The sequence below is a fragment of the Ursus arctos genome, unplaced genomic scaffold, assembly GCF_023065955.2.
Source record: "Ursus arctos isolate Adak ecotype North America unplaced genomic scaffold, UrsArc2.0 scaffold_17, whole genome shotgun sequence".
NCBI lineage: Eukaryota > Metazoa > Chordata > Mammalia > Carnivora > Ursidae > Ursus > Ursus arctos.
In genome coordinates this window covers 45,899,459-45,926,802 of record NW_026622841.1, presented here as the reverse complement: position 1 = coordinate 45,926,802, position 27,344 = coordinate 45,899,459, and the positions used below count along the sequence as shown (strand labels likewise).

The window sequence follows — 27,344 nt, the reverse complement described above, 5'->3', positions numbered from 1 at the left end:
ACCATCAAACATAAAGATAATTAAAGGTACGATCTTAAACGATTATCTCATTAGGTTAAATTAAGAAATCTCATTTCTCAGAAGCAGCACCTAGGGCCTTGTAACTCGCCTCCTTCACAGACACGAGAGAAAGGAAATGCTCTGCTAGAAAAAAATTCGTCCCAAAGCATTTCAGTCACGATTGAGCATCCCACAGCTGCTTTTTCTGCTCCTCATTTTCCCACCTCTCTATCTTATGCCTCAACCATGATCATCAGATATGCAACGGGCATTCTTAGAATAGTCTGTTGTTTGAAGGCTTCATCAAAGTCCTCCTACCTGGCCATTTGTCTGTTTTCCTTTCTCTACCACCCCTGACAGACTGAGACCTGTCGGGCAAGTCACTTGGGCTCTGGACACCCTCACAGCCCCGAGGAAGGAAGAGAAGACCTGTCCCACGTCTCCAGGAATCCATCCCATAGAACTGGAGACTTAGAGATTTCTGGGGGCAAAACCTCTCATGTTCAGATGGTGAAATTAAGACTCAGGGAAGGGATTATCCCCTCCAGGAGTGTGATAAAGATTATGTCATGCTGATAAGATGGGCAGAGGACCTCAGAAATTGTCATCAGAATGACTGAAGGATCAGGCTCAGGGCCCCTGACTGGAAAGGATTTCCTGAAGATCAAACCTGACGTTACACACGCTCTAAGAACACCGGACGTGAAACCGACTTTTCCCCCCCACTCCTTCCCTCTTTCTTACCTTAGCAAAGAAAATCCAGGCTGCACACTGCCCTGGGGCCATAAGGCTTTTCAGCTTCACTGTGCTGAGCATGAGAAAGAATCCTAACAATCCACTGGAAGAGAAAATGTTCTTTTATTAGTGAGGTTTGTCTTCCTTTAGCCAATAGCTATTTTCTTGTACGTTTTACCAGTTAGTTTCTAATTATTACAGAACCTGTGTCTCGTCTGGGTTTTCTAGTGATCTCTGGATTTAAAAACCCGGGAAGCTCTAATTTTCTAAGGAGGTATGAGAAGAGAGTTCCACTGGGTAGCGGGCAGTGGGGGCAGGAGTATAGAAACTTGGGAAGTCTCTGGCTAAATCATGGATGAAAAAAAATGTGGAGGACAATACCTCCTGCTCCCTCCCATATTATTTCTGGAGCTTGGTGCTTGCCAAGGTAGAACTTCAACTTTTTTCGAGCAGAACAAACTGCCAGAAAAAGACTTCCAAAGCGAAACTCACCATATGGGGACAGAGGGTCTGGACCGACTCCTGGGTTCAAGGTAAGAATCTGAAGGGGAGGGCTGGCTCCAGTAGCAGACGTCCCCCAAACCAGGCTGAGCTACACAGATGGAATGCTTTGGGAATGATGCCTAAGCCCAAGTGTGTATGACCTGAGAAACCACGCCCCCCGGGGAGCTCTAGAGATCTGGAGCAGCAAGGCACTGGCATAGCAGTGGACAGGGAACTAGTGACCTGTGCTGGAACCACTTTTGAAAGCATCACTGTGTGGTCAAGGACAAAGCAAAGGGCACTCCAACAGAATGGTCACTCTTCCTTGCATTTGCAGGCAGGGCAATTGGGGAAGAGAGTGTAGCAGAGAGACTGCATGATAGAGGTTGACTTCCTGTAAATATATGCAAGTGGGGGTTTGAGTGTGACTTTTATTAGAAATTGAAAAGCAAGAGCTATGACTGGAGTCGTACACCAAACCACAGAGGCAGGTCCTATGAGCTGTAGCTCATTTCTACCTCCAGGGTCTCAAGTGGCACCCTGTCATCTCACCTTTATTACAGGCACTGGTGTGGGGGCCCAACCCAGATCATGGGCTCTGAGAGGGCAGGGCCCAATCTTGGGCTTCCCTGTGTTTTCCCTAATAGAGCCAAACACGGTGCCTTGGTCATGGTAGGTATGACATAAATGTTCGACAGGTTTACTTAGAAGCAGGTTGGATTGAATTAAACACCCGTAAGGCCAAATTTCACAGAAACGTGTGCCTTTGCTTCATTAGATTAGATTAGTTCACAGCCACGTTCCTGGGGCAGGACCAAGGACAGGGATGAGAGTTCCCTTGTGTATATTTCAGCCTTTTGGACCCTGATGACCTGTAAAGTTTGTTCAGATTTGCATCTGATTCATGGAAGGCTGGGCAGCTATGGATGAAGACGGTCAGTCATTCACACCCGAAAGGCAAGGAGGTCCAGTGGTTAAGCAGCAGGCTGGAAACTGAGTGACCTGGGCAGTGCCCACTGACCCTCGTGACCTTGACTCACCCCCCTGTTGTCCCTTTTTTTCTTGCCTCAGGTTCTGTGTTGTTAAAGCAGGAATAAGCAGAGTGGTCCTCGTCCTATCTTACGGAAATCAGAGACTTTTCAGAACACAAAGCCTCCATAGCACCAAATCTCACTTTATTAACAAGCAAACTGAGGCCCAGCCACAATTAGAATCCAGGTTTCCTGGCTCTTTCGAAGGTTCTCCACAGTGCTTCAGACTTCACTGTGAAGATACCTTCTTGACCCAAAGACAGACTGCGATGCTGCAGGTGCCCACGGCCACTGTGATATTGGGAGTGAAGAGTAAGGTGGCCGGCACTCCAAGCCTCCTCCTGGTGGCGTCCACCCCTGCCTCCAGGGAGGTAACAACTTCGCAGGTGCCTGTGCTGCCTCCCATACTCCCTCCCCTCCAACCCTCCCCCACCTCCAGCCAGAGGAAGGGCATGATTCCACATCCCCTTTCCCCTCAACACAGATGCTGCTAGAACAGAGCCACTCCCAGTCTGTGCCCAACACGCTTGGGAAAGCATCCACGACTCCTTCCCATCCCTTGACTGGTATGCCCGTGAATCATTTCCAAATTACTCATGGGCCCCTCTCTTTCTCCTTCCACACTCAGCTCTTCTACTCCTCGCCATGGAGGCAGACCTTAAAAGCAATGGGAGGACCGCAGAAGTAAAAGAGCCTGGGCTCCCGGTTAATGTGTCTCTGGGTCACGGCTTCCACCGTGCCCTCAGGCCTCCATGGCTCTTTCTAAGTTCCTCCAGGGCCTCTGAAGCTGACAACCCTTAGGCTGAGATATGGAGGAATCATGAGATGACGTGGGGAAAATGGGCACATTCTTAAAAGAGGTCAAGCTTCATCCTGCGGCTGGGTGGGGGAGGGGGTAGAACATAATGGAGTCACATCAATTCAAGCAAAGATTTCCAAATCTTTTAAGTATAAAACCCTGAATGCTCATGCTGGGTTGTAAGAAAGTTGCAGATTGAAAGGGGCAGAAATGGAGCTAGACCGTCACCCCACAAAGCCAGCACGAACGGGCTGTGAACTGTGTTGTTCTGTCTCAAAGAACCGAATGCCAGTTGCCCTCCCCTCCGCACTGTGCTTGCTGGTGCTGCCAAAACACCAAACCCACAGGGAAGCAAGTCCGCAGACAGCAGAGCGGCACTAACACTCACGCCACCCGAGCCGAGCTAACGGGCAGCTGACGAGGCCTGACCAAACTGATAGGAGCTGGAAAGATGAATTCGGTCAGTATTTTCCTGAAAATTAGTTGAGGATGATAAATAAGTCATTCTGAGGCTCAAATGCAAACTGTCCAATATTGATTGTTTTTTGTCCTAACACACCCCAAAAGGAACAGTACGTACCACACACCAGCTTCTTGACTCTGTAAGGAGTCACCCCCTCACAAGGTACAACCTGTTATGTGCGGGAAGAAGTGGTCTGGCTTAGCAACTGCTCATGGTCTGTGGACGTTTAGTTGCATTTAGTTGACTATAGTCAAGCTGAGCAGCTAATAGCAATGGGCCAGGCGAGATGCTTGGAGCTCACACCCCTTATCTAGTATACGCCATCACCCTGGAGTGGTATTATCTTTCCACTTTATAGATGAGGAAACTCAACTAAAGCTGGGAGAACTAGGACAGCTTGCCCAAAGAGCAAACACATTAGCAAGCAGCAAGGCTGGCATTCAACCCGAGCCTGGGCTTCCCGCCATATCAGCACATGCCTTGAGACTATCTACAGAAGCCTTTCCATTTCTCAGCACAAGAAAGTCAAGCAACGTGGGAATCATGGCAAGAAAGTGGGGAGAGGGTGGGCCTGAACTCCATTTATACGTACCCATCCCACCGGTCTCAGTACCTCCCAAGGCCACGTAGTAAGGGTCACTTTGTGGTCTAGATGTCGGCTAGTCACTGGTTTCCAAAACCTGTTTCTCAGGATCTTGGGATCCAGTCAAGGTTTTTGGGAGGGCGCCCTTTAGGGACAAAGCAAGGACCAAGGAGGAAGCTGAGCGGGTGCAATTCTGGACCCAAATCTTCCCTTGAACTGAATCTGATGGATCATTTTTTCCCCCAATGCATCATTTTATACATTGAAGTTCTGTTTAGGAATAGCTTCTGGAGAGAAGAACCGCAGGCTTCTCGGCTCCTCTGCGAGTTTGAAAAGCACCGCCCTGGCCAAGGAACCTCAGCAGGACACGGGTCCCCCAGGCCGGCCCTGCGCACCTAAGGATGTTGATGACAACCCGCAGATGGCCGAGGGAGCTGCCTCCTGCCCAGCCACCACTCTCTTCTGCCCCGCATCTGGACAACCGGCAGTGACCCTGGACTTGACGAAAACAGACAAACGGGGCCAGGGGTTTATGGGGTAAGCTTACCTGGCACAGCAGCTGCCATGGAATCTGTAGAAATACAGGAATGGAAAGTCCAGGACACTGAAGAGATCACCTAAGGGGTACAGCAAGGGTGAGACAATGGCCCCCACACCCCCACCCCCAGTTTCCCCGTGAAACACCAGTGAGGGCCTTTAGCACGGCAGCCATCTGAGCACGGAGCTGCCCGGCTCTGAACTCCCTCTTCCATTCCCAGGGTTTCTGTGTTAGTGGCATCAACTTAAAATCATAGCATGCTGGTCATCACGCTGATTCAGTGAGAGTCTGTCCCGCACAGGGCCCTACGCTGAAAGCTCTACGAACAACATCTCTGTCAGTCCCAGTACTAACTCTACGGTGTTCTAGTATTCCCAATTCACTGGTGCTCAGAGAAGTGAAGGGATGTGTCTAGGATCACACAACTCTTGAATGGGAAGCCAGAATGTACACCCCAGTCGCTCCAACCCCTACCATCTTTCCTTATCACCCGGCGGCCATCCCTGCCCAAGGCGGAGTGTAAGACAAAAAGAATCCTTTTTTTTTTTTTAAACATTGTTCTATTCTTTTCTGCCTTATGTCTAAAAAAAGATTGTGAATGCATGCCTCTGACATCTTTTTTTCATTTTGTGTTTAATTATTGCACAAATGGTGCAGGGGCCAGACCAACCGCGCTTACTCATTTGGGTTTAAGGTCCAAAGGGTACATTTATTTCTAGTGAAGTAAGTTCATTCTTTTAGTTCCACTTGGTGCAAGAGGAAATAATCACACATATTGGCTGCTTCCCTCTGTGGAATTTGAACTTGGTCACAAACAAGAAGTCAGGAGAATAAAAAAGCAGAAAGCCTTCCAAAAATGTCCAGAGAAAAGGAATTAAGCATTTCCACAGCAGATAGCGTAATTCTCCCAAATCTGGAGTTTCTGAGACTCTGGAGGAGCCAGACCTTCCAGACCCCCGGCCTCGGTGTGTCTCTCCGATCGGGATGGACCGGAGCAGGAAAGGCTGACCTTCCCAAGGACTCACAGTGTGTTAGCTGAGCGGTGCAGCACACAGGCAGGAATGCCTTCATCACCGCACTTAGCAAGCAAGAGTTCCAGAACAAGACACAATGGGCTGCTACGCTTCCTCAGAGGCCAAACCGATTTCAAATAATTCAACCACCTCTTGGGAAGGAAAGGCCCGAATTCCGTTTCCCTAGAGGGTTGTATTTTGTTTTTTATCACGACTATTGTTTTGTTTTGTTTCATTTGTGCATATGTGTATGTGCTTAACTACAAAGAGGAGGGTCTCTTGGGATCTGGTTTTCCTGAAGCCCAACAAGAGGTTCAGAGCTCACGCTTTCGTCCTGCCACGATTCCCCTGAATGCTTCCACTGTCTATGCGGACCTGCGCTGGTGGAGGGGCTTGGCAAACATCATCAGGCTCAGACATCTAGTGCGTGAAGAGCACGATTTCTGCGGGATCCCTTTCCGCACAGAAGTGACAGCGAGGTAACCCTGGGCACCCAGCCCCAGAGGGCGGCCGGAGCCCCACCCCCCCGCCCCCCTTGCAGGCGGGCAAAGGGACAGTGCATGCAGGGTTTTGCTCTGTCTCTCTGGCAGCTGTGGTTCTTGGCCCCCTTCCAGTTTCCCTTTCAGTGGGAGGGAAACGGCAGTGCAGTCCGCCTGGTGATGAGGAAGGGCAGAGAGGAGATAAGCTAAGCGCAGGACCTCGAGATTCCTCAGGCACTGCTCCTCTCTGCACCCAGGCTCTCATCAAAACGGGATTCGCAGAGCCCTGACAGCCCTCCCAGCCCTGCGCGGGCTGCGGGGGGCTCTGCCGAGCCGTGCAGTGGTCAGAGGTGGGCTGGGGGGGAGGAAGACAAAGGAAAAAACCACGGTCCTAGGGAATTTACCAGTTACATGATCACCTTCACCTAAATTCTGAAAACGGAGTCTATAAATTCCTGCAGAGAGAACAGCTCGCTCTTTATCTGAGCCATTTCCAAGCCTACACATTTCCCACACAGTACTTAGTTGACACCATGCCTGCCTCTCCTTCCGTAACCATCAAGTCCTTGAGAGGGGGGCCTCCACCTCACTCATCTCCTGTCCACGGTGTTAGAATCACCCCGGCATAGGCTAAGCATGACTGAACCAGCAGCACCCGAAACACCTAACTCCTCTTGCTTCCCCTGCAGAGAACGTTCCCCTTTCCAGCTGGCTACACTGGTCCTTCATTTCAAATGTGCCCCAAATGCTTCCCCTCCGATGCCTTCAGCCTGGCTCCTCTTTTCCTCCCGTTCTTCAATAAGGAGGGTGCACGCCATCCTCTACCCGCAGAGGTTAATGACCGCGCTACAGATGGCCCTGAAGACGAGGCAGGGTGTGGCCGGCTGCCCCAAATTCGTAAGAACTAAATTCAGGACCCTGAAACATTGGTAAAGATGCTCGAAAGACAGAGGTCCTGCACCAGCTATCGTGGAAGGCACAATTTAAGCACAAATTATGCAGCCGAACAGTCGCAGACACGTTTTGTGGAAGCAACACGCAGCCTTTGGCAACGCAGTCCTAGTTAGGCCTTCACTTTTTTCTTAGGTTTTTATTTAAATTCCAGTTAACATACAGCATAGAACTCGTTTTGGGTGGACAAATAATGATTCAACACTTCTAGACATCAGCCGGTGCTCGTCGCAGCATGACCCTTTGCTTTTTCGAGCCACAGTTAAAATTCTGCTGACTTTCTGAGAGGGAGTGAATCCGATTTCTCTGAAGATCAGAGCAACAAATTGCCACAGTGAACAGTGTGGCCCGATCTTAGCACATTCAAGACTAACTGATATTTGAACATCAAAAAAACTTCCTCTCAGCAGATTTTAGCCCTGGGAAGAAGCAGGAAAATGGAAGGTCATTTCTAAGAAGTAATCAGTGCCACCAGCTTTGTCTCACACATGAGCAATGGGCACACCAGGTAACAAGGGCATTTCTGGGTCCGGTTTCTGTGGGTCTCTCTGCTTTCGGGGTCCTTGAAATTCTCCCTCTTCAACACACAACAGAGGGGGCCAATATGAAGACAAAATGCAAACTTTCGAACAGAGGAAGAATTTCTCTTCTCTACTAGTGTGCTTAAAATGGCCCAAGGGGAAGCAAGGTTCCAAGATTCCTGAAGACTCTGCGTGAATCATGAGGTTGAAAGATAAGAGGGGGAGGTAGATTCCATCCACCAAGGAGCAAACGCAGTGCCCGAAGGGGGAAAAGCGGCAGGGTCTGCACTCAGGATAAAGAGAACTAGCTACCTGATCTCCCAATGCACTCCAAAGGCTGTGACCCAAAGGGCCATCCCCTGCATCTACAGAAACACTTATGTTTCTAGTCACTCAGGGATCAGTGAGAAGGGCAGCTCAGTCAAGAGCACTATCAAGAGACCATGAAGACTAGCTAAAAGAAGACTGAACATCAAATGTTAGTGATGATGTGGAGGAACTGGAACTCTCAGACATTGCTGACTAGGGGTGTAAAATGGCATAAACACTTTAGAAAACTGGCACTTTCCCAAAAGTTAAACGTACATCTCTTCTAAGGCACAGAAATTCTAGGTATTTATCCAAGAGACATGAAAACATAAGTCCACAAAAAAGTCTTGTATAAGAATGTTCATGGGGTGGGGGGCGCCCGGCTGGCTCAGTTGGTAGAGCATGCGACTCTTGATCTTGGGGTTGTGGGTTCGAGTCCCATGTTGGGTGTACAGATTACTTAAAAATAAAATCTTTAAAAAGAAATTAAAAAAAGAAGGTTCATGGAAGCTTTATTCATAACAGCCCAAAACTGGCAACAGTCCAAGCAGGTGAATGGATACACAAAAGGTGTTACGTTCATACAGCAGCACCCTACTCAGCAATAAAAGGATATCAATTAGTGATATACAACAACCTGGATGAATCCCTGAACACTACGCTGAATCTTCAAGGGCCAGACACAGGGGAACACTTTCTGTGTGTTTCCATTTATATGAGGCTCCAGGATAAACAGAACTTATCTGTGGTAACAGAAATCAGATCTGTGGTGGCTTTGGCGGTAGGTGAGAAGGGAGTAATGAGGAAGGGGCAAGAGGAAACTTTCTATAGTGACAGAAATGGTCTATATCTTCATGGGAGTGTAAGCTACACAGGTGTATCTCATATATGGAAATTATACCTCATTTTTTTTTTTTTTTTGAGAGACAGCGTGCACACAAGCGGGGCGGGGGACAGAGTGAGAGGTAGAAAAAAAATCTTAAGCTGACTCCATGCTCAGTGAGGAGCCTGACACAGAGCACGATCTCACAACCCTGAGATCATGACCTGAGCTGAAATCAAAAGTTAGACACTTAACCAACTGAGCCACCCAGTCGCCCTTATACCTCAGTTTTTTAATGTTTTAGAAATACTACTAAGTAAGATACAAGTGAAAAAAAGAAGAGGTGAAAAGAAATTGAAAGGCATAAAGCCCTGTTTTAAAATGTCAGCAATTGTAGGGCACCTGGCTGGCTCAGTGGGTACAGCATATGACTCCTGATCTTGGGGTTGTGGATTTGAACCCCACATTGGGTGTAGAGATTACTTAAATAAATAAAACCTTAAAAAAATTTTTTTAAAGGTTTTATTTATTTATTTGACAGAGAGAGACAGCCAGCGAGAGAGGGAACACAAGCAGGGGGAGTGGGAGAGGAAGAAGCAGGCTCCCAGCGGAGCATGGAGCCCGATGCAGGGCTCGATCCCAGGACTCTGGGATCACACCCTGAGCCGAAGGCAGACGCTTAACGACTGAGCCACCCAGGCGCCCCAAAACCTTTTAAAAATTTAAAAAAAAATAAAATGCCACCAATTGTTAACAGATCCTTCATAAAAACACTGCACCCAAGAGCCCTGAGGACTCACTGTGTCTTACCTGGTGCAGGTGTGGGGAATCAGGAACATGCTCTCCCTGATACTCAGGCTCTGCCGCGGACATTCTAGATGGACAGTCTAATAAGCAGGTGGGAAAGAATAAAGGATTGTTCTAACTTAAAAATAGACAAGAGTACCTGTGAGTCCAATGAGAAAGCTAACAAATTGGAAGGAATTGGAGCTGTCCCATTTCAGCAGTCCTAGAATACTTCTGGAGGAGATTTTCCTCTGGTGTTTTATTTGCTTAAACTTTGTAATCAGTTGTATACTGCTATGAGAAAACATCATCAGGACCCATCAAAGAGTTGAGGGTAATTGACTTAGGTTCAAAAGCTGAGAAAAACTGATCCCCCAGTACTCTTCTATATCTGAGCTTCCATCACCTCATACCAAATTTCTCCCTTAATATCAATCTGTCTTAGTGATCCACTCTACCCAACAAATATAATGATTTTACTGTTCCTGAGTGCTTTTTGAAGCAAAAAGCCACTGCTTACAGTTGCTCAGGTTGCGCACTGCAAAATTTCAAAGCAGAGCACTGTTTAGCTAGACCACGACTGTTAATGTAGCGGCCTTGAGAGTTTCTAAAAGTTAAAGCTAATTAAAATCTAGATAGTCTCTCTTCATGTGGATTTCACAAGCAGCTTCCCTATTCTAGTCAAGATTGTTTTGCTACTCAACATTCCTGACCCAAGCAGATCCTTAAGGACCAGCCTGTTGATAGTAAGGTTTCAAGTCAATGGCATCCATCGACCAGAGGTGAAAAGAAAAATAGCCACACACGTCTTTAAGGCCCCTTGGCACACAATTTGTAAAAGTTCTAAGAAAGCAACAAACAGGATCATGGTGGCCACATGCAGAGCACCTTCATACACGCAGAAGTAGGTGAGATTTAGTGTTTCCCTGGGATGCTCGTGGGTTAGAAGCTGGACTTGATGCTGGTATAGATGGAAATCTGTGGCTTCTTCTGGAAGGCTGTCACGAGTTCGTATAGAACTCCACACCCACCTTAACGGGGCCTCTGCTCGAGCCTGCTATGATGGCTACTGAGGCCTGAAGTCCTCCTGAACCCTAGAGTTTTGGGGCATCTTTTCAGTGGGGAGCCTCAGCCACTTACAGCAAGGGAGGCCAAGGCCACCTCAGCTATTGCCACAGGGTCACAGCCGGTCTCACAGGCCAGCAAAATCCTTCTCAGGAGCCCATCTTTCTTTACCTGGCTTCTTCAAAGACAATCATCTCAGCTACCTGAAAACTGCAACACACCAAACCTGCATCCAGGAGTCCTTCCAGAGAAGTGTACCCAGTATCTCTCTGATGAATCTCACCGGCTTTACAACTAACTCCCTGAGCTGCCCACCGCAGACCTATCAATCACTCACCATAGCAAGTGATCAAAGCCTGCAAAAGGAATGGAAGTAAGCATCTGATGTCCATTCTTTTTTTTTTAAATATAATCTCAAGGAAAATTAATCTTTGTAAATATCTTTTTCTGATATAACTGAGTTCCAAACAAGTTCTCTCCAAAGAATGATTTGTTTTTTATCTCCTATACATTTTTTTTTTGAAAGAGAGTGGAGGGGGTTGGGGGCGGGTAGAGAGAGTGGGAAAGAGAGAGAACCTTAAGCAGGCTCCATGCTCAGCACAGAGCCCAATGTGGGGCTTGATCTCATCACCCTGAGATCATGACCTGAGCCAAAATCAAGAGTCGGATGCCTAACTGACTGAGCCACCCAGGTGCCCCATATCCCCTATACATTTTTTAAAACCCAGTGGTTTTTTAGCATATTAATAGTTGTACAACCATCACCACTACTGAGTTCTAGAGCATTTCATAACCTCAAAAAGAATCTGGGGCCTATCTTAAATTACTCTTCTTCCCAGGCCATTCTACGACCACAGGCTATTGACCACTTTGCGTGCTCAGAGAGTAAGTAAGTGCCCAAGATATTCTTGCATTGGCCTGAAAGTTAAGCAATAACTCAAGGTGAAATGTGGGAATGCTGGCCAAACTATGTAAACTATTACAGCTCAGCAACTGGTAGACAAATGCCCCTTAAACCAAGAGAAGATCCAGGGGTGCCTGGGTGGCTCAGTCGGTTAAGTATCCAACTCCTGATTTCAGCTCAGGTCATGATCTCAGGGCTGTGAGATCAAGCCCCACATCGTGCTCTGAGCTCAGCAGGGAGCCTGCTTAACATTCACCCTTCCCTCTCCCTCTCCCTCTGCTCCTCCCCTGCTCTCTCGCATGCGTGCATGCACACATATTCTCTCTCAAAAACAAAACAAAATAAAAACAAAAACCGAGAGAAGCTCCAGAAGGAAATTTAATAAAATCATATAAAAGTATTCACTCAGCCGGGAGACTTCATAATAAACAGTAGGATCCCTGAGAAAGCATTTAAAAAGAAAAACCCCGGGAAAAGGGTCAGGACCTAAACTCTGGTCTCTCTCTGCTACTCACCTCCCCTGCACCATCTTGGCCACATCCCTTAACTGCTCTGGGCTTCAATTGCCTCGTTTGTAAAAGGCCATGGCACCTTGGATAATCACTAGGACTCCTTCCAGCTCTGAGAGTCATGAGTAACAAACGAACGAGCATCACCTCTTAGTTGAAAGGCAGAGTGATTTGTTTAGGTGAGAATTAGTCAGCCAAATCCACCACTAATCACTCAGGGAGCAAATGAGCATGCAAACCAAGGAGAAGCAGCGAATTTTCCAAAGGCTTTGACCAAAATGCATTTGCAAGGGGAGGGTGCTTCAGGGGCTGATGAGTATCTCCTGGGTGGCAACCTCCCGACTGCATGAAAGACAAGAGGCATAGACTCAAAGGCAGACAAGCAGCAGTACGGGTGAGCAGAAACAGCTAGGGTTCACACCGGGGGTTTCGTATCATTTTTATCTTACAAAGGATAGGCTTTCAACATAAGAGCGTGCAGAGGGCACTCAGCAGCAAACGTCATAGTCGGGAGATAACCCTGGGCTGTGGGAATGGGCGGAAAACAGCAGCTATGCACTCGTGTGGGCAAGTGTAGAATAATGCTTTGAGAAAAAAGTAATCCAAATTATCCTCTTGAGACAGGGGTTCGGATGGGTCACATACAATCCAGAAGCACTGCGTCACTATCGACTGTTTTCTTGGGAGACTAGTTCTAATAGCCCGAAGCGGCTAAAGGCACCGACCGAAAGCCGTCTTTGTTTTGGGCATAACAGGAGCTGGAAAGGGCTTTAGAAATAACCCGATTCACCTTTCTCATTTTAACTGAGACTCGGAGGGCTTGGGAAATGCCTTCTGCCCAGCAAATGGCCAACAAGCATGCGTTGAAGGAGCCCGACCAATGAAATGTGGATTTCCAGCCATACCGCACACAGATGCGATTTCATTGTGTTTGGCATCCACTTCAAAACCTTTCAGAGTAAAAAAACCACAATGGAACACAGTATTGTGGGCAATTCCTGCATCTGAAAAACAGCTCTAGAGTAACGGAGGCAGCCAACAGGGCAAAGGTAAGCTTTAAAACTCGACTCCCTTCATCTGCAATTACGAATGTTGCAGGATCACATACATAAACGTGTGAAAGGACGTCAGTCAGAAGTAGGGTGAAACTGAACTTTCTCACCAAATCCTTTCTCACTAGGAGTGAAGCAACTCTGGACGTTTGAAGAAGAAACTTTAGAAGGGGAAAAGGCGAGCACTGGTTTACCTGGCAGATAACAAGCCTGTCTGGACAGCTGAGGCCACACCAGATGAAAACACAGATGACAAAATTCAAGAAGGGGTAAGAATAAATTCGTGGGTGATAAATCCACAATGGGTCACCGAGACCAGTTTCAAATACGTGGGCAATGCCTAACCCCGGCGCTCCCATCCAGGAAGGCAAGCCACGCTCTCTTACAAAATGTCCCTCAGAAATGTAGCCGGGTCAGAGCACAGGGTTGAATGGGCAACATAAAACAAGCAAACTGACTTACCTGTGGGATGAGACGCGAGTGCCAGGAGCACCACGCTGCAAATGGAACAGCAGAGCAGTGAGCAAGTCTTTCCAGCACTGAGAGCACAGCAACATACGTTTCTGCCCGCTCTGCTCGGAAACAGGGAAATTTGCCGAAGAGCGGGTTATCTGCACCAAGTGATCTCACTCCTCAATGAGAGGGTGAGATCTCCTGAGATGCCTCAGGTTCTGGCAAGAGGGTTGACCGTACCCCGTGATGGGCCGAGGCCCCACGCCGACTCCGAGGCCAGCCGTGCGGCCTTTATCACCACACTCACCTAGTCTGCCAAGAGTATGGGTAAGCTAAACAAAGCAGACTCTGAATTACAGATAGGCTGCCGTCGGAAAACTAGCTGTCGAGCATGAGATCAATCTGTTTGCCATAAAATTAATTCTGTAGAAGGTGAGCTGAATTTCCAAGGAGACAGCCCACAAAACGATCCATCCCATCCACCACGTGCCTGGAAACTACCTGGACTGATTTGCGATACGAGCCGAAAAGGATGACGAGGAGGAGTGTTCTTCTGATGCAGGCCATATTGGTCCTTGGTATTCTCCCATCTTCCTCTCTGGAAGCTTCTCCCATCTCCCAGTACCCGCCCACTGCGCCTTCACACTGCCCCAGCCCACCTACACCTCTTCCATCACAACTCCATGCCATGCAGGCAGCTATCTGGTGAGAGGTTAGGAATACAGTTTTTTATCCAAGGATAGGAGGGAATTTTTTAATTTTTAATGCTAGACAGCCTACTCTGGTTCTTAAAGCTGGCTGGACATCAGAATTGCCCACACCCTGGCTAGAATCTCTAAGGGCAAGATCCAGGCATCAGTTGTTTTCCTTGTTACAGCCCCCGGGTGCTCTGAAGGGTACCAGGATGGAGGACCACCAGTCTCTAGTCGGTGACATTATAGGCAGTGTGGAGGACAGTTTGAACGGGGAAGCCACCGTTAGCTTGACAGCCCTGCCCCTCCCTGCTCCGGGGTTAACCGCTCGCACAATTTCTGTTTTTCTCAATCTCTTCCTTCGCTCTGCCCCTAAAGCACTGGTTGTCTGATAGCTCAGAGGAGTGACGTCATGCAAAAAGGCAGGAGGAGAGGAGGGTCAGGAAAGAGGCAATGAAGAAGAGTCACGTGTTAGGTCACTCAGAAGTTGTAGGTTTGTTTGACAGGCCTTACACGTAGCTGCAAAAAATATGCAAACAAGACTGGAGACGTTCTGTCCTTGGCTTGCCATCTATTCTTTCTTTGGCAAACACAGACCCTGTATATACTCCATTATTTTATCTCACTGGATCCCCTTTTGGTTATAACTTCAACAGCAGAAGTTATGACTCCTATGGCAGGATAAAAGAGGCCCCTTTCCATCCCAAGGTACCTCCCAGAGCTTGCCATGGTATCCCAAATCCCATCATTGGCATCATCCCAAAGGGTGTCCCTGAAATAAAATATTAGGGGATAAAAATAAGAAGAAATAATTAAATAAAAGAGTGGATTCTCTAATCCCTATTTGAGTTTTGCAAATATATTGGCATACCACTCTTAATTCCTATGTTGTGACCTCCTATGGGGCAAGAACAATATTTTATTCCTTCTGGATCCCAAGTGCCTAGCAGGGCCAGACATACAGCAGGCGCTGCATATGTGTTTGGAATTGTAATTAATTGCCTTAGGAGTACTTGCGGTGGGCATATGTTCGAAGAGAAGTATAACTTGAAGCCCCCTATATTTCTAAGACTACAGACGACATGTAAACTCTAAAGGGGAAATTATACTCCTATAAAAGGGATATCACGACAGATGGACAGCAGCCTTTTAAAATGCATTCAACAGGGGCTCCTGGGTGGCGCAGTCATTAAGCATCTGCCTTCGGCTCAGGGCGTGATCCCAGTGTTCTGGGATTGAGCCCCACATCAGGCTTCTCTGCTAGGAGCCTGCTTCTTCCTCTCCCACTCCCCCTCCTTGTGTTCCCTCTCTCGCTGGCTGTCTCTGTCAAATAAATAAAATAAAAAATCTAAAAAATAAAAAATAAAATGCATTCAACAGCTGTTTAATGAATGTCTGGTCAGTGCCGGGTACTGTTCTCATTTGGTGATATGGCAATGAACAGAACAAAAAAACCTTCCTTTACTTCCTATATAGGAAATATAATGGGGAAAGAGGAGAAAAACATGTTCTCCACAGCCTGAAGTACAATCAAAGTCATACCCCAGACAGAACGCCCGTCTATTTCCCTTTGACACACACCCACAATTTCACCTGCAAAATGAGGGAGTGGAGTAGCAGCAGGGAACATACAACATATAATAATTTTCTATTTAATGTTTAATAATGTCTGCTTGTGTTAAAAGGAAATGGTGTTGGGCATACATCCCATAACATTCATTCCTTATAAATTTACCTAAATTTCTTAAAATGCTGGTGAAGGCCGTATCATTTTTAAACATCCCATTTATTTTCAGCCCTAGATCTAACCTCCTCCTTTATTCCTTCCTTCCTCCTCTCCCATCTGCCTCAAGCCTTAGACCTCTGTTTATATGAGAAACACTGCAAGGTCAGGGTCAGGGAGCAAATATACCCTCAAGAAAATAGGAGTATGTGCCAAAGTAGAGACCTGCTCAACGACTGGCTTCTCTCAAAAAAAATGGGGATCAAACCAGTTCTTGGTCCTGGCAGACAGAGCTCCCAGCTGGCACCAACCAGCACAGCTGCTGCACGGATCCGAGGGGCCCCTCGGTGTCCAGGGCCCATGGGAAATCGAGTGGCGGCCCTCACTCTAATTCACACATCTTCATCACAGGGACTGAAAGAAGACTCGGGAACAGAATCGTGGCTTTAGCCGGGTGTGTGGAGGCCCAGCCAGGAAGCCCTGAGCACCGGGCCCTGGGCGGGGTGGGGGGGAGCTGGCAGGAGGATGAGTCGAGGGGCCACAGAGGCTCACTTTTCCATCCCCTTATTCCTTTGCCACTCGAGTGGCCTCTAAGTTCTACGGAGGAAAAGAACTGCCCCAAGTGTTCTGATGTCACGGGAACATGTTAAACATCCAGAGCCTTCTGCACTTTCAGAAGCGTCTCTTGAAAAGGCAGCTGGTGTGTCCGGGCAGAGTGGAACTAATGATTGTTTTCAGCAGAGTACAAAAGAGGCCCACAGCCATGTTTGCGGTGGATCCTTTCAAAAAGGCATTTTAATAAACTAAGATACTTATGGGCTTTATCTGGGGATGGAGGATACAGCTCATGTTGAGCGTTTTAAGATGAACTTCCTGCAGAAATCAGCACGACCAACGGCTGAGCAGCACGTCCCCAGCCTGGGTCATCTTTGCAAGCGTTGCTGCATTAGAGCAAAGTTGGGCTGCAGCGGCAGATCTCACCCTTCTTCCCTCTCAGCTAGGTCCCGCAGTGCACAGAGACCACGAAACTCCAAGAACACTCCCCAGCTATTCTGTTTAGGAGACAGAGCCCTATTCTTTGCTCGGCTCAGAGAAAGGGTACGAACGACAGTCTATATACCACATTTAAATGTATTAAATCAAGCCTCAAACTTCACCTTACCTTAAGAAATATACATTCAAAACAACCTGGAAGTCTAGATTAGAATTTAGAATTCTTGGAGTCCCTGGAGCTTCATGTCAGAATATGGCGGCACGGACCAAGCCAACCTCTGGCTCCTGGCTCTCAGTGAGCCCCCTTCTCTCTCCACCCCAGGCTCCATCCTGCACACTGAGTCCTCATACACTTGGGTGTGGACACATCGGCCTGCAAGTTCCCCTCCATGCACACCCCCTCTTCCACTAACAGCCTGTCTTTGGACACTCTTTGGGTCTAGGAATGAGTTGGGAAGATAGAAGGCCTGGGAGTCGAGCTCGGGACCACTTGGGCAGGGAATTCTAGGTCCCAAGCTAAAAGGGAGGGTGTGGGCTCTGGGAAGAAATGTCCCCTTAGCCTTACAGACTCCATAACCCATGGGGAGAGGCATGGCCTTCTGCCGTGTGGAGCCAGAAAGAGGTCCCTCTTGCCTGGTCTAAGGACAGAACTACTATTTGGCTTTCTCAACGTCTAGTCGTCTCACAAATTATTTAGCTTGCCATTCTGGTAGACACATCGGCTCAGAACTACCTAATCAAAATATTATTGGGAAATAAAAGTCCATTAGCTCTAGAAAGATATGAATTGTTTGAAAATGTAAATTATATTTTACCTGAATGTATAGTTTAAGTACTGCTGGTCAATGTCACTAAGGAATAAGAAAAAAAAAAAAGATAAAACATGAAATAATAGAAGTGTTTTACATACACAAAAGAGTCATTATATTATGCTAATAAATTATATCTATGGTTAAGTTTCTACATTTAAAAATTGTCAATAAACCATATGAAGGGTACTTTACATTCAAAACTTGTTCCTGGCTCATTTTTAAAAAACACTTCCTAGATACTCGTATCACACACATTTTCACCTGTGGCAGATTACCTCCTATGTGTACATTTGCCACTGTGAAAGGTGAGTCTACTCTCTCAGGCCATTGGACTGGCTCCTAGGGCCACGACAGCTGACAAACAAAAATACAGGACACCCAAATAAATCTGAATCTCAGATAAAGAATCATGTTCAAGTATATTCCAAATATCGCATGGGACATATTACACTAAAAAAAGGATTCACTGCTTACCTGAAATTCAAATGTAACTGCGCGCCCTGTATTTTATCTGGCAACTCCACTGGCTTCTTGCTGCAGAAACACTTCATTAAAAGAACAAAAGGTGTTCTAGGGACTGAAAGTCACAGCCTCCGAGTGTATAACCTTCTCCCAGGGGTCCTTCTGGCGGTCCCCCAAAACCCAGAGGCCAGTGGGCTAGTCCAGGGCCTCTGACCTCCCACTGCAAGCCAACCCACGCCGGCACTCCTCTCTTTCATTTATATTTGCTAAGGCTGCACAATAGAGGCCGCATTTTATCCCAGCACAGAGCTCGTGACTGGGGAACTTCTGCGTCTAATCAAAGTCAAGTTAGGAAGGGGCTGAGGAAACAAGAAAAAAGAGCTGGCCTCTGAGCTGGAAGAAGTAAACTGGGGCCCCAAAGCAGCGGGTCATATAATTTTTATAAAAATGTCATCTAAAGAGCTGTCCCTGAAGGAAGAGGGCAGAGGTTCCCCTGCTCTTTGCCCACTGCCCATGACGGGCAGCATCACGTGCCAGTGGATCTCGCCTGGAACAGCCTGACAGCAGGAGAATCGGCTTTGGGGACCCCAGGCTGCTGCCCTCACCACAACCCAGCTGCGCAGAGTGTTCGGTTGAACAGACCATGCTCACGACACCGTGGGTCTCACCCCTTTTCTTGAACCAAACAACAGCCCACCATACTTGGAAAGTTTACCTTAACGCGTTGGGTTTCTGGGCCTTCTGCAATATCTTATAAGCCCCTGAAAACGAAGCAGCGTGTGTTACTGACACAGGACATCCTGCGTAAGGGAATGCACTTGCAGGGAGGCCCGAAATCCACCCCGGCGAGGGCCACTCTTCCCACGAGGGGCGCCCCTGGCCGACAGGGGGCGACAACACTACCCGGGGGGTGTCCAGCATGCGAATACAGTAATCCCCTAGGACGCCCTTTCAGGACAGAGAATGCTGGGCCGGGCGGGCTCGTGTGATCAGCAGAAGGATACAATTCACAGGAAGATGCCGGCTTCCTTTGCAAGGTGGGCAGGAGAAAGGAACACGCTGCATTTCTGAACCATGTGTAACCAAGCTGGGGCCCTGCTCTCCCCCTAAGACTGCAGACCAGAAACACTGACTGTGAGATTGGAAATAAAGTCAGATGGCCCTTTTATTTCCCACGCTTACATTTCTTTGGGTATGCTGCTGAAGGACAGTGTTTCTGACACAAACTTCTGGATCTCTTCTCACCATTTTTAGAGAAGACCAAGTAGACTTGAGTAAGCAGGGCCAGAGCCATGGTGAGTTAATTAATGTTTGTCGAGAAAAAGAGGAGACTATATCAGAAATGGGAACATTTGAGGAAAACTCCAAAACAGGAAAATCAGATCAGATAATGCCCATTTGGGGCGTCTGGGTGGCTCAGTCATTAAGCGTCTGCCTTCGGCTCAGGGTGTGATCCCGGGGTCCTGGGATCGAGCCCTGCATTGGGCTCCCTGCTCCGCTAAGAGCCTGCTTCTTCCTCTCCCACTCCCCCTGCTTGTGTTCCCTCTCTCGCTGGTTGTCTCTCTCTGTCAAATAAATAAAATCTTTTTAAAAAAATGCCCATTTAAGTTTAACCTTGACACCTTGTCTGTAATCTTCCTATTGTTCAGGGTCACCAAAAAGTGGATATATAATAAGGTCTAAATAATAAGCCTCGATTATTTAAGTAAGCATTCTTTTAAAAACTTACCTACGCAGAATAAGTGAATTACAGCCCAGAAATATCCACCGGGATCAAACTGTAACACAGGATTTAAGACAAAAACAAAAACAAACAGCTCTAAGTAGAGACAAATGGGATCCGGTGTGGCAATCAGAAACCCTAAATGTCGATGCACCGGGACAAGCAAGGGTGCCATGAGAGGACTCTGCGGCCTTCCGCCAGTCCATCCTCATTTCTCCCCCCGATGCCTCCGACATCTTCCTAATAGGGCTCTCTGCCTCCAGCACCCCTTTTCCCGTTCTCCACTCTGCCCTCACGCTGTGTCTCTAAAACACTAATCGGATGGTGTCACCTACTGCTTAAAATCATTGAACAGTCAGTTTCTTGGGGTGCCTGCGAGGCCCAGTCGGTTAAGCATCTGCCTTCAGCTCAGGTCATGATCCCAGGGTCCTGGGATCAAGTCCCGCATCAGGCTCTCTGCTCAGCGGGAAGCCTGCTTCCCCCTCTCCTTCTGCCTGTTTGTGCTGTCAAATAAATAAAATCTTAAAAAAAAAAAAATCATTGAACAGTCCCCCAGTGACTTCAGGATAAAATTCAAACTCATGGCACCCAAGGATCTCCAGGACAAGCCCCTGTCAACCCCGCCAGTCCCATCTACTGCACCCTCTCCAGAGAAAGAACTTGCACTTCTCCAAGCCCAAATGCTTCCCCCCACCAACTCAGCCGAGGGACACTCCGTCTCTTCTTCCCTTCCTTATTTTCCTCCATAGAAGCTTATCTCATGACACATTCTATTTATCACCTGTCTCTTTCTCCACCATCCATTAGCCTGTAAATTGCAGGAGGGCAGGAATTTGCACAGGGGCACGCACATAGTATGTGCTTACTAAAGTTGAATCACAGGAAGGCAGGACACCTCCCTGACTATGCCCACACCTGCTTTCTTCTCCCGCCCACCTCCTCCTCACCCTCCAAGATTTAGATCCAGAGAGCAGAGTCTGGCTCTAGCATCAGAAAGATCTGGTGTAAATTCTGAAATCCTTACTTATTCATTAGCTGGTGACTTTTGGGGCCTCATTATTCTTCAGCTATGCAGCGGAGACAATAAGAGTCCTTCTCCTTGTGAAACTGTGAGATTTTAAATAACATAAGGCACATGAAGCATTGGCCCAGAGCCTGGCACATAGCTAGGTCCCTGTAATTGTTAGCTCTTCCTACTTCCCGGGTCCCTGAGACTCCTTAGGTGCCACACAGCATCCTGTATCTCCCCATGACAGAGCCCTGGCCTCCCCGTGTTATAATTATCTGTTTCTTGTCTGTCCTCCTCTCCCTTGCTCTGCCTAGACTCTGACTTCTGCCTGTATGAGGCAATTCTTCTTTGTGTCACCAGAGCCTGGCTCAGTGCCTGACACTTGATGGGGACTTACTAACTGCTGGGGGAGAAAAGAGAGAAAACAGACCTATAACGAGATGACTACTGGGGGGTAAGGGGGTGGGTCGTCAGGGCCTAATAAGGAAAAACACAGGATAACAAAGTGAAAATCTGCAGATGAAGCCCTTGGGATGAGAGGGAAAATGAACGTTGCCTCAAGGCACAAGGCTAGGACAACTCGGGCTGGGGCTGGTGGGTCCTCCAACCGCATACGGAGGGCCATCAGCAGCCGCCCCTGCACCAAGAGGCCAGAGCTCTGCCAGGCTGCTGCAGCCCTGAGGAGAGGTGAAGGCCTGCCAAAAAGGGGCGAGCTGGCCTAGAGGTATGCAGACTGGAAGCTTTTGCATAGGCGAGGGTTCTTCTGATTTCCGAAGGAAGGACTAGGAAGTTCTGCAGGCTTTGGAGAGTAAAAGACACCTGGAAGGCAAAATGAGTGCCCTTGAGCTTACCTGGGGGTCGTTGAAGGGTAGGCATCCTGCAGCAGCCAGGAGGAAGAGGGCACTATGCAAAGAGATAAAACAGGCAGCTTCACTTTTCAACATCAAAAGGTTGCCCGGAGAGCGTGGGGGTTGAAACACATCGAGTGGAGCGAGCACAGGATCGAGACCCTGCGAGACCCTGCCCCGTGCCCCTTCCTCCTCTGAGAACCCCACTACCAATGCAGCTTTCAACTGGGTGCTCCACCTGGGGACCAGACAGTTCCCTCCCTGGGGCTCAGCTGGCCTTGTCCCCAGACACCGGCACTTGCAGGACATTTGCAAAACCACGGCTGGCTCACTCGAGAAAAACAGGATGCCCGTGAAACAGATAATAGGACATTTTTAAACCACAGATCCCCAAAAATACACTAGTAGAAAACTGGGTAATCAGACTGCAGTTCTACCACTTAGGAAAAAGAGAACACCATGGAAAGCACGTTAAACTCTTTTGTGCATCACCTTCACCAGATGATCAAGCTTAACATCGCCAATGATGGGACAGGTGTATGTCATATGCCTCCTGATAGGACGTACTGAGAAGGGCACAACATCACTCACGTGGCATTCCTGCCAAATCCGCATAACCCACCTGGCGTGGCCAGTGGGCCCGCGGTGGGGGAACTGGTACGGGGGAATCCTCAGAGCTGGGACCTCACAGTCCTGGGAAGGTCAGCACAACACGAGTCATCCCGAGGCACAGGAAGGTCCTCCACTCCAGCCCACCCTCCTCTATAGCCTCGGCAACTTTGAAGGCACACGCACAAACAGCCTCGAGAAGACTCCAAGGCCCCAGATTGCCTAGGAACTCAGAGGCAAAGGGTGGGGTGAGTGGAGGGAGGTGGCTGGAAGGGCTTCTGGGACCGCACAGAATTAGGCAGGTTTTCGGTGGGAGGAGAGGAGAACCCTAATAGGTTTGGTGTCTACCTACAGTAGATGGGTTTATAGGATAGAGATGCTTCCTCCTCCACAGGCAGTGAAAATTAGAGGTCCTCTCAAACAGCCCCTCGGGGCTGAGAGGAGATGGGGGACAGCCAGGTGTGAGACAGAGCTTGGTTTCCCACCAAACCTGGCCTTGAGCAATACCTGATTATATCAGGTATTAGTGGGTTTTAATGCCTCTCTTTAACACCTGCTAATCTTTTAAACAAGAGGATGAGTCCTGACAGTGTTGTGTTTTCTTTCCTTTTTTTTTTCCCAAGTAGCAGCCTGTAATCAAGGCAAAACAAGAGATTGGATGAAAGCCCAGAAATATTTGAAACAAAAAGTCCTAAATCCATGTGTCAAAGCATTTCTGCTGATTTTCTATCCTCAGGACTGAGCTTTGGAGCTATGGCCGAGGAGGCCGGAAGCAGCCAGGGAGCAGGGTTACAGGTTAGCACATGGGGTGGGGGGTGGGGGGCAGGGACCGGCCTGAGAGTCCAGCCCAGCTTGTGTTTCAGCCCAGGGAACGAGGCACGAAGGGCCATGAAGCCTGCCCTTAGTCACCTTGCTGTGGCCCAAGACCACAACTCAGATCCCAGACCTTACAGCCAGTGCCTGTTCTACCACGGGAATCATAAAAACCCAATAAGCTGCAAACATGATTTTAAGCATTTTAAGTGATTTTCCATGTTTTCCATTTTCCTTCTCCCATCAGAATTGCACAATTCTTAGTGAAGTTTTGGGCATCAGTGACTGAAATCAAGCACGGGTTATTTTCCCCTTAGGAACAGAATATTTCAGAAAAAAGAGAGAGAAAGAGATAGTAAAATTTAGAATAAGACACAAAATACGGGTATATAACTATTTATAATAAATTCTGTCAACTCTCAAATAGGAATCTCCAACAGTTTATCATCATTTAAAGTCAGGTTAAATCTTCTATTGTAGAGGACTGTGGGTTGTTGTTTCTTTCAACTTACCTACAGATCTTTGCAGGAGAAGTTTTCTGTATGAAAATAAAGAGATTTATAGTTAGTCTTTATAAAATCCTCTTTTTCCCCTTAAAAGAAAATATTTAGATCCAAGAGGCAAATCAATGTTGAGTAAGCTTATTGGGGGCTTAAGAGCTGGCTGCACACCTCGGTGTTACTTGAGGCTTTCCTGCTTGGACCCCATGAAGGATGACTCAGAGGTCCAGAGTTGAGTCACTTGGGCAAAGCACTCTGGGTGTGCGGTATTACTACCCTCACCCCCGGAACGGGGTTTACTCACAAAACCCCAAAACGCTGCCAGGGCCAAGCCTTCAAATATCTTACCACATCAAGAAAGGGAGAGAGAGAAACTGATGAGAAATCGAGCTCTCGTTCAACTTCTATTCCAGTCTACCTCCTTACGTTTGTCTTTCGTTAATCCAGCTCTGACTCTGAGCAGTGCTGTAAATTCTCTGGGATGATGTACACGTGAAGAAACAGGAAAAAGGAGAAGGGACAGTTGACTCCACCCGTAGAGAGAGACAAAGAGCAGATTGGGGCAATCTAACCTTGGCATTTAAAACTCCCTGAAATGAAGAAATTCTAATGGAGGTCCTACCTTTATCCTCCCCTTTTTATTAGTCATTTTTTTTTCAATTTTAAAGATTTTATTTATTTATTTATTTAGAGAGTGAGAGCGTGAGCCGGGGGCGGGGGGGTGGCAGGCAGAGGGAGAGGAGAGAATCTCAAGCCAACTCCACACCTAGCCCAGAGCCTGACACGGGGCTCGATCTCACGACCCTGAGATCATGACCTGAGCTGAAACCAAGAGTTGGGTGCTCAATCGACTGAGCCACCCAGGTGGCCCATCATTTTTATTAGTCATTTTAAGGGAATTAGTCCTTTGCACTCAGGTATAAAGTTCTAGCAGGAAGAAGCATAGATGTTTCTATATTTGACAGAGGAAATAACATTAATTCTGGACATTTCAAAAGGATTACTTTGCTAGTTGGGGACAAAGTACAGGTTTTTGACTCTAGTTCTTGAAAGTGAAGTATGAATATATTGTTTAAACATGAAACACTCAAAAGGTACAAACTTCTAGTTAGAAAAGAAGTCAGTCTTGGGGATGTTCTGTACAGCACGGGGACTAGAGTTACTAATACCATACTGTAGATTTAAAAGTTGCTAAGAGAGTAGATCTTGAAAGTACTCATCACGTGAAAAAAATTTTTATAACTACATATGGTGATGGATGTTAACTAGACTTACTGTGATCATTTGCAAGATATATAAATATCAAGCCATTATGCTGGACACCTGAAATGAATATGGTCTACGTCAATCATATCTCAATTTTTTAAAAAAAGTGAAGACTGAGAAGGCAACATGGTTTGCTATGAAGGCTATCTTCAGTTTTCATGCTGAAGATACTAAATAATCCAGTTTGCACTGTTTTAATAAATAGATCCTATTTGCGTGCAAAGTCGTGGCTTGCCGCTTCAGATCCTTTCCTCTCAACCCTGTGGAACTTGCCTCAGCTGGCCCAGCCAACCTCGACGCCACTGCCACCTGGTGGGGACACATCCCTTCAGTATGGAAAGGATGACCCAAAAAGGTGACCTGGCTCAGGCACCTGGAGAATTGCCCCCATCGTGGGAAAACGTGTCACTAAAGGATTCTGGGCTAAAGGTAATCAACATCTCCACAGCTTGGCGGAAAAACAGGAGCAGACGGGACAAAGACGAAAAGCATGTCCCAGCTGTTCCATGAGTAGTAACAGGTGTATCCAGCAACCGTCTAGGGGGGCTTCCGTCACAGGGCAGCCAATCAATACAGTGCTCTAAATAGTTCACCCAGTCCACGGCGGAGAGACTGCTCTTTTCTTTCAAACGCCGCTGGCTAGAGGAGCCAGAACCGGAGATACAGAGATTAGAACAAGCGTTAAATGCATTAGTGAGTTGCGCAACGACTGAGGAGTTAAGCTCAGGCGTTCACCTTCTGAGGCTCTTCAGTCCAAAAGTCACCCAGGGAATAGTCCTAGTGATATTTCAGTGCTCTGAATGGGTCAGTCTAACTTCTCAAGTCACATCAACAAAAATAACAATAAATAGCTAACATTACAGGGGGTCACTTTACTCTGAGGGCTACTTACTCTGTGCCAGTGTTGTTCCAAGCCCTCTCATGTACCGACTTATTTCATTACGGGTTAATTCAGTCTCGGGTTATATGCTACAGATGCGGACACCAAGGCACTGCGAAATTAGCCAAGTTGCCCAAGCTCGCACGGTCTGGGCTCAGGCGATCTAGCTCGTAGCCTGACCTTTTATGATGCTCTTCTGCGACGACCAGTCTGCCAGTCCTGCGTGGACACCTCGCCCGCCCTTTCAGACTACTACCTTCATCTGCTGCTTCCTCTGCCTGCCTGGAGGGCTCTTTCTTCCTGCACTTGGAAAATTCCTACCATCTGCGGGACTGGGTTCAAATCCTGCCCCTGGCCCTTGCAAGCAGACTTAGCAGTGGTCACCCCCTGTCCACCCATGCTCCTGTTCCAGCCTACATGACATTCTACGGGCATCCCAGAGTGCGTTTGGGTGTTGGTTCCTCCATTTAGCTGAGTTCTGTGAGGGCGATCCCTGTGTCCTGTATATCTCCACAGCCGTAGGCCTAGCCAGAGGTTTGACACACAGCGCAGACTCAGTAAATGGTGAACAAGCGAACAAGAGAATGAACAGCAGCATTCTAATGTTCAACTGTGACAAGTATATCTGCAAGGTAGTGAGACTAATTCCAGAAGCCACACGTTCCCTTAGAGTCAAATTATGTGTGCGTGTGTTTGCGCATGCATGCACAAAGAACCGTGGACGATGCAATGAGCCCCAGCTCCAGAGAGAGTTTAGCCTTATAACCTGGGAACGAGGTCATGAGGAGGTCAACCTTCCTCTCCAGAGTGGAGTCTGGTGAAACCGACACACACTGGACAAGAGAGGCCTCACTGTGAGTCGCAGGTAAAGTCTAAGAGCTGTCATACAGCTGTGCTCCTGGTAATATCCGGTCACTTTGTCAAGGCTCCAGGCCAAATGATCAGGAAAGTAAATCATAAGGGAATAGATCACAGCCAATCTTCAACCTTCATCACAGAGCAGATTTTAATGCCAACCTACTAGAAGCCACCTCCAAGTCTAGAAACACGGATTTGGCCAACACATCATGTTCCATGTGGAGTGGAATGAGGACATGAATAGAGATTCCTGACAAATTGATCAATGGAAAATAGGATATATTATATCATTTGTATAAGTATGTCTATATACGTGCATTGAATAAAAGTCTGGCAGAATAGAGCAGTATCCTGTGCAAAGTAGGATCACAGTTGATTTCCGGGACTTTCTTCCTCTGCATGTTCTGCAACTTACTATAGTTTATTACATTCATGAAGGAAAGAAAGGTTGTTTTTTTTTTAAAGATTTTATTTATTTATTTGACACAGAGACAGCCAGTGAGAGAGACAGCCAGTGAGAGAGAGACAAGCAGGGGGAGTGGGAGAGGAAGAAGCAGGCTCCCAGCAGAGGAGCCTGATGTGGGGCTTGATCCCAGAACGCCGGGATCACGCCCTGAGCCAAAGGCAGACGCTTAACCACTGAGCCACCCAGGCGCCCC

At 47.6% G+C, this 27,344-nt stretch overlaps 1 protein-coding gene across 11 annotated transcripts in view; it reads right to left on the bottom strand.

Annotated features, from left to right (window-relative positions):
* TMEM241 (transmembrane protein 241) overlaps nucleotides 1-27,344 on the bottom strand; it is a 108,288-nt gene that overhangs the window by 37,680 nt on the left and 43,264 nt on the right. For 6 of the 11 annotated variants that reach the window (XR_007189944.2, XM_044382884.3, XM_057313195.1 and 3 more), the window contains 8 exons: nucleotides 23,694-23,719; nucleotides 21,763-21,814; nucleotides 19,909-19,957; nucleotides 18,895-18,940; nucleotides 17,721-17,756; nucleotides 13,507-13,541; nucleotides 4,642-4,711; nucleotides 745-838 (listed from right to left, as the gene is read on the bottom strand). Coding sequence is in view for 10 of the 11 variants with exons in the window: in XM_044382884.3 (XP_044238819.3) it covers nucleotides 745-838; nucleotides 4,642-4,711; nucleotides 13,507-13,541; nucleotides 17,721-17,756; nucleotides 18,895-18,940; nucleotides 19,909-19,957; nucleotides 21,763-21,814; nucleotides 23,694-23,719 (408 nt within the window). In the remaining variant the exon portion in view is untranslated. Of the gene's footprint in view, nucleotides 1-744; nucleotides 839-4,641; nucleotides 4,712-13,506; nucleotides 13,542-17,720; nucleotides 17,757-18,894; nucleotides 18,941-19,361; nucleotides 19,449-19,908; nucleotides 19,958-21,762; nucleotides 21,815-23,693; nucleotides 23,720-27,344 lie in introns of all 11 variants that reach the window. The other 5 variants (XM_057313194.1, XM_057313196.1, XM_057313190.1 and 2 more) reach the window with 1 other exon arrangement.